This window comes from Montipora foliosa, chromosome 11 (assembly GCF_036669935.1).
Source record: "Montipora foliosa isolate CH-2021 chromosome 11, ASM3666993v2, whole genome shotgun sequence".
NCBI lineage: Eukaryota > Metazoa > Cnidaria > Anthozoa > Scleractinia > Acroporidae > Montipora > Montipora foliosa.
Window position 1 is genome coordinate 46209947 of NC_090879.1, and position 7500 is coordinate 46217446.

At 39.5% G+C, this 7500-nt stretch overlaps 1 protein-coding gene across 1 annotated transcript in view; it reads right to left on the bottom strand.

Annotated features, from left to right (window-relative positions):
• The window catches only part of LOC137977656 (WASH complex subunit 5-like), a 45969-nt gene that overhangs the window by 31424 nt on the left and 7045 nt on the right, over window positions 1–7500 (bottom strand). Inside the window, exons 5-7 of the mRNA XM_068824949.1 lie at window positions 6032–6151; window positions 5554–5626; window positions 4092–4244 (exon numbers count right to left, since the gene is read on the bottom strand). Of these exons, the coding sequence (XP_068681050.1) occupies window positions 4092–4244; window positions 5554–5626; window positions 6032–6151 (346 nt within the window). The remainder of the gene's footprint in view (window positions 1–4091; window positions 4245–5553; window positions 5627–6031; window positions 6152–7500) is intronic.

Sequence of the window (7500 nt, forward strand, 5' to 3'; positions counted from 1 at the left end):
TATCACAGTGCCATTTTTGGAACCTGTAGTGTAGGTCACGTGATGGACATACGGGATATTAGGAGAGCGGGAGAATGTTATTAGGAAGGTCTTGAGCTTAAAGGAGTCTTAAATGCGGTTGTGAGTTATCGTTAAGCACAGAATACAACATTGGCGACGAGAACGGGATTGTCCTTAGTGTGAGAACGGAATGGCGACACCAAGTTACGAGTTTGGAGGACTTTTGCCCTTCGATTGCAAAGGTGCTATTACATCGGTAGCACCTCGTTGGAAAAAATGGAAAAAAGCGTTCGAGTATTATATCCTCGCAAAAGGAATTACAAACAGTAACCGGAAAAAAGGTTTGCTTTTACATTGTGCCGGAATCGAAGTACAGGAATTGTTCGAAACCTTGCAAGATCCAGGAGCGGCAGAAGGAGAAAATGGTCGTGCCGACAAATATCAGATAGCATTGCGAACTCTTGACGCCCATTTCAGCACGCAATTAAATGAGCCCTACGAAAGGTACATTTTCCGAAGCCTCAAACAAGAAGAAGGAGAAACGATGGATCAGTTTATTACTCGAGTACGAAAGCAAGCAGAAAACTGCAATTGGGAAAATGCTGATGAGCCGATTCGTGATCAAGTCATTGATAAGTGCCGATCGTCAGAATTATGGCGAAAACTGTTGATAAAGGGAACCGATTTAACACTAGCGAAACTCCAAGAAATTGCTCGTTCATTTGAGGCCGTAGATATTCAGTTGAAAGCAATGTGTGGCGAGGAACAACAAGTAAATCGCGTCTATCATAAGGAAACCGCTGACCAATACAAGAGTCGTGGAGGGAAAAGCAGGTGTTACCGGTGTGACAGAGAAGGTCATTTCAGTCGTGATAGATGTTGCCCAGCGAGAAACGCGGAGTGTCAGAAGTGCCATAAAATAGGGCATTTTGCCGCAGTTTGTCAAACCAAAAATGTATCAAGCCAGGAAAACTTTTCATCCCTGGGTGTGTGAAAAAAGGGGAAGTTTGGTGTGAACTCAATTTGCGAAAGCACGTCCGGAGCTAACAGCGACAACGATGAGTATGCATTCACTGTAGAGAGTGGAAACATAGGTGGGATGGTAACTGTTCAACTTGGAGGTGTATCTGTGGAAGTGCTTATCGATTCTGGTGCGAGCACTAACGTAATTGATAAAAGGACATGGGAAGAGCTGAAATCCCAGAAAATCAAATGTAAATCCCAGAAATGCGATCGGAAGTTGTATGCTTATGGGTGTTGTGAGCCTCTGAAAGTTATCGGTTGTTTTGAGACAACAGTAGTCCTGTGCAAAAGTGCCTGTGAAGCTGAATTTGTAGTGATTGAAGGGAAAGGACAGCCATTGTTGGGCCGAAAGACAGCAACTGAGCTCGGGGTTCTCCAAATAGGAACTCCCATAAACATGATAAGCAGTGACATTGTGGAAGAATTTAAAGAATGTTTTCAAGGTGTGGGGAAGCTAAAAGGGTACCAGTTAAAGTTGCACGTTAAAGATGATGCCACTCCTGTGGTACAGCCCCTGCGCAGGCCACCATTCAGTCTAAGAGACAAGATTGAGAAGAAATTGGATCAGCTGGAAAGCATGGATATCATTGAGAAAGTTAACAGCCCGTCTTCATGGGTCAGTCCTGTCGTGGTTGTTCCAAAACCCAACGGGGAGGTGAGACTTTGCGTGGATATGAGGCAAGCGAACTGTGCAGTTGAGCGTGAAAGGTACCCTATCCCTACCATCAACGAAGTGCTTCAAGACATGAACCGCAGTAAAGTGTTCAGCAAGTTGGACTTAAGGTGGGGGTACCACCAAATTGCATTGTCAGAAGAGTCTCGTGAAATTACAACATTCATTACACACAAAGGCCTGTATAGGTATAAGAGACTAATGTTTGGAATATCATCAGCCCCAGAAAAGTATCAACAGGTCATTCAGCAGACGTTGCAAGACATTGAGGGAGTACATAACATCTCGGATGACATCATAGTGCACGGTGCGACTCAGGAACAACATGACGAGCGACTGCGAAAAGTGATGATGCGCCTACGTGAACGGGGCCTTACCCTTAACTTGGAGAAGTGCCAATTTTCCATGAACGAATTGACATTCATGGGCCATGTGCTTTCCAGCCGTGGGGCAGGAGTGGCGGCAGACAAGGTGAAAGCGGTGGTAGATGCAAGAGAACCCGAATCTGTTTCTGAAGTCAGGTCATTCCTCGGTCTGGTGAATTACAGTGGAAGATTTATTCCAGATCTCGCAACTCTCTCAGAACCGCTTCGAAGGTTGATGAAAAAGGGTGCTGAGTTTAAATGGGGACCCTCCCAAGCTGCAGCCTTTCAGAAGATGAAAGAAGAGTTATCCCGAGCAGAAGTTCTAGGATACTATGACAAAGAAGCTGTGACACATGTTATTACTGATGCAAGCCCAGTGGGGTTGGGTGCTGTGCTTGCCCAGAAACAAGGAGATGAATTCAGAGTGATTATGTATGCTAGTCGCAGCCTTACTGACGTTGAACGCAGATACAGCCAAACTGAGCGAGAGGCGCTAGCCATCGTATGAGCATGCGAGCGCTTTCATACTTATTTATATGCAACCAAGTTTCTCCTTATAACAGATCACAAGCCGTTGGAAGTTCTGTATTCCAAGAAGTCAAATCCCCCAGCGCGCATTGAACGTTGGGTATTGCGCATGCAAGAATTTGATTACACAGTCAAATACAAGCCAGGCAGTGAAAACATAGCAGATGCAGTGAAAGGATGCTTGTAGGTCACGTGATGGACATACGGGATATTAGGAGAGCGGGAGAATGTTATTAGGAAGGTCTTGAGCTTAAAGGAGTCTTAAATGCGGTTGTGAGTTATCGTTAAGCACAGAATACAACAGAACCCAACAGAAGTTGTAATCTTTTATTTCAAAGTACTGCAACTCAACTAATGTCTTAGTTAACGATAACACAATAACAATAGAAATGTAAGTGAAACCCTTGCACAATTTGTTCATCTCAAACAATGTAAACTTTTTTGTTGAAAACTGAGTATGTTTTGCAATAATATTGAAAGTACTGCTGTAATTTTTGAATGGCCATATTTTAACAGGAATGTACAATAATTAAGTTGGATAAAATCAATGCCATGTACAAAATCACCAAAGCGTTTTCAGTGTGAAACATCGATGGAGAATCAAACTCTTTTGCATGACACATGAAAGTTGTTTCATGCACTTGTAGAAATTCTATTTTGCAAGAAACTGAGACAGTCATGAATTATAATGTCAAATTGATCGTTTAATTGTGTGTTTTACAGACAAATTATTACCTTTGAAAATTAAATTAAATTGTTCACAACTCAATTGTCACAGAACAAAAAGAAACTGCTCACATGGGCCAAAACTGACAACAGCGGCCAATAAGAACACATACGCTGGTTCAGCCTTGACCCGTTCACTCAATATAGAACACGCTGGTTCGAAAATACATGAATTGTGTACACTCAAAATAAGTGTACACGTCAATGGTCAGAGAAATGGGAAAACGTGTCTCTTAACTCAATCATAAATATTCATATGAACAATGTCACCTGATGTCGCGTCATGCCAGTTTGTCTAATGACATCACACATAAAAGCACATGCTTTCATTTGTTCTTGAAGTCACATGATAAGCAGCCTCTTGCTCCCTTACCTTATCTGACATTTCAGTTTCTCTGGAGCCCTCAAGATTTTTTCTGCATATACACAACACTCTCGCACTTCGGGTCTATTAAAGCTTTGCTCAGCTGACTCATTGGCAATTAGAAATAGCTTAGCTAAAAAGGCTAAAACATTGGAAAACAACACACTAAGAAAAGACTGAGACATGAAGGAGACAATGGAATAGTGTTAATCTGCAACAACCAAATCTTGGATCTGAAAAATCATACCCTACCTCTTGGACAAGAAACAGTAATAACTACATGTAGGACTAAAGAATCCAGCAAAAGAGAGAAAGGAGGACAAAAACACAATATTATATGTATATTGTAAGACAAGCGTACTATCACAAACCCTACTGTCTAGACACCTTTCACTGCAGAATAGACCCTTACCCAGTTATCCGGGAAGTGCTTGTCCACAATCTCTCTCATTTTGGCTTGCTGATTCTGCAGAATATCTGGTGCAAAAAACAAGATGACGTACAACATTGATGCTTGGGTTGCCAGAGCTGTACTACGGTGTTCAGGTAATGGGTAAGCTGAGATCTGAAAAATACAAAGGAACATCAAATAAATGATACCATCATGATGGATTTATGTTTTACTTGAATCAGTACACTGTGTACAAGCACTGTACTCTGTAAAGCCTGTTTGACCAGTTTTCTGCAATTAATGGCCTTTCAAGACAAAAATTTAAAAAAGGCACTACCAGATTAGGGTAATGAAGAGGTTAGTTTAAAATAAAGAATCAATGATGCTTGACCTTTTGTGGTGCTGTGACCTTTCATCACCTCCCTACTGATGTTTAAATTTGTCTCGCAAGGAACTGAAGGTTCGTTCACTTTCATGAGGTATTAATAAGATTTTTTCAGGATTTTTTGGGTTTAATTGGAGAGTTCAATGATTTAATTAAACTGAATTCACTACTTGCACAATCCCATAATACAACTCCATTACCCCCCAAGACTTTTGCAAAACCATCGTTTGCAATTTCTCCTGGGACATGAAAATGTCCCAAGAGAAGTCGAAAACAATGCCTATGTAGATTTTTGGGGGGTAAAAGAGGTGTATTATGGGATTTGTGCAAGTAGTGAATCGTTTAATTCAGTCGTTTTAATTCATGCAGAAAGTAAAATTAAGTCGGCTTGTCACATCAAATTTTCACATCTTCATGTTGAAACAGCGCAACATGTATTTTCGTTCCTGTATATCTCAAATTATTTTTAATTATTTTTTTCAGCAAAAGACCACTCTGTCTCCAAATATAATTTCGACAAACTCATTGTCCCCAGTGCTTTGGGTTCATGTAGTTAAAAGCTGCAAGACAGTTGAAAAGTCACTCACAGATGTCTGGCAAATTGGCTTGCCGGTGCATTAAATTATGGATTTTCAGTACACTTGTCACTGAAGTGTTGTTTGGTCACTTCAAAAGTTAATCTTGTAACTTAAGTTTACATGACACGGCTATGCGACGTGCAAAACTTCGAAAACATTCACCTCTTTGTGTTTAATAGGCCAAAAGCCAAACTTTGCATAGTCAGACGATGAGACTGTGCATGTTTTATTTTGTGACATTACTTTTCGAACGCATCATTGAACCTTTGTGATGCAAATGCTTCGGAAAGTTAATGACTTTGGTCAACGCGTTTGCGTTTGCGTTTGCGTTGAACGCAGACGCAAACGAGTTGAAGACTAGTTTGAAACGCGTTTGGTGGTTCGCTTATCTCTGAGCGGTACTGTAGGTGTATGGTGAGGTCATACATGGTGTTTTGGTGTTTCGGATGTGGTATGCATCTAGTGATTCGTTGTTGACCTAATGAATTATTAATGAGTTTAAGAAGTTAAGATAACAAACCTGATTATAAACATCATCAGACCGTAGACGGCCAATCAGCATATCAACGAATGTATCAGGTACTGAAATCCGCCTAAAGTGTGGAAAACAAAGCTCAAGATTCTCATACTAACAGTCTTATACTCCTAGTGAGAACTCCTGGGTGCTGGCTTGTACACTTTATATAACAAGAATATCTGGCCCTAATAGTTTGAAAGGTGAACAGCACTATATCTAGTTACATGTACAACCCACCCATTAATTTTAGTTTAAATTTATTGACTAGTTACTTTACACCAAGTGATGTAAAATCACTGAACAGTTATCGCATAATAACCCCCATCTGCGTTGATATTTGTCCCACAATCATTTCCATTGAAAAGAAACAGAACCAGAGCAAAAAAGTTAGTCCTACGCAAACTTACATGTAATTGAGTCATTAATTTTTATAAAAATAGAGAATCAATACACTGTGTTTACTGTAGAATAATGTACAAACCGAAAGTAATCCTCGGGATACTTTAAAGGTCTTTTTGCTCCTGGTGCCACTGAGAATCCCGTACTTCTCAGAAGTTTGCAAACATCATCAATGTTAGAGTCAACATCTGCTCTGGCAGCACTGAATATATAAAAGATTGATTATAAGCTAGGGAATAAGATTTTTCCTTTTTTCCTTTAAGCTAAGGCCAATACTATCGAGAACTTTTTCACCACTGCTCATACTGCTGGCATACAATTTTGATACCAAAATTTAGTTATCTAACATTGGATAACAGAACCAACATTCACTGAATGTTGGGAAAAGTCACTGTTGGGTCATTGATCGAGTCACACAACAATAATATAATTATCTAGAGCTACCAAACAAAAGGTGGTCAATTGACATCCCAACAATAATTTTAAGTCATGGCTATAAAATCCCAGAAAGGATTTAACAAAATTACAGTAAATGTATTTCTATTAAAAGCCTGCACCCTTGAGATTTAACATATTAATTATAGAATTCATGTTGATGTGCATCTGTTCAGTAATAGATCACAGACGACATCAAAATATGGCAAAACAAAAAATAGACAGTCAAAGACGGCATGTGTCAAGTGTTTTTACAAAGGCAGTGGGGTTGAAACAATCAAAGAATAACAATCTTTAATATATTTTATCATAACTACAACATGGATCAGTAAACAATATTGCTTGCTTTCTAAGGGAAGAGCAGTGTGGTTTAGAAACATGTGCAAGATCTATTTAGTGTTTTTAGCTATTGCAGAATTTAACTTTTCAGTATCTTTTTCAACTGAATTTCTATCAGTTATGAAAGTTGCAACATAATGCCTCTTCCCCTTTTGACCCATGGGTATAATAGGTCTAGGAGTTTGCAGCACCGTTACTGGTTAAAAGACTGTCATGTCCACTATGACATACATGTAAGTTTTAATATTAATTGCCTCTGCCACAGCTTGTATCATTATGTGATCAGCCCATGTTCCTTGCATAGACATCATTGTTAAAATATTTTTTAGCCATGACCTATCCACATTCCTTTCTATGAATCTCTTGGTTATGCTCTCTTAAAGTACTTAACAGTCCAGCAGCTCTTACTTCTAAAAAATTTATAATGATATCAGCATTACTGTACAACTGATATGATAGAGCAAATTCACCACTGGCCTCCATCAGCATCTAGAGGTCTCCATTCAGTCAACAGGTTTAATTCAACATCTCCAGATAATAAAATCTCAGTCGTACAAAGTCTGCGTAACGCGTCATGATGATGATGATGATGATGATGATGAATTTAAGAATAATTGTCACCTTGCATGACACCATGATTACAAACCTATTTTGTAACAGTTGACACAAAAATTTGGCACACAAGGTGATAGCCGACTGTTTCACTGATGTTCTTACCACATTTTGACATCTTATTCAATCTATTACTGAACAACACACGGCAACACAGAATCTATT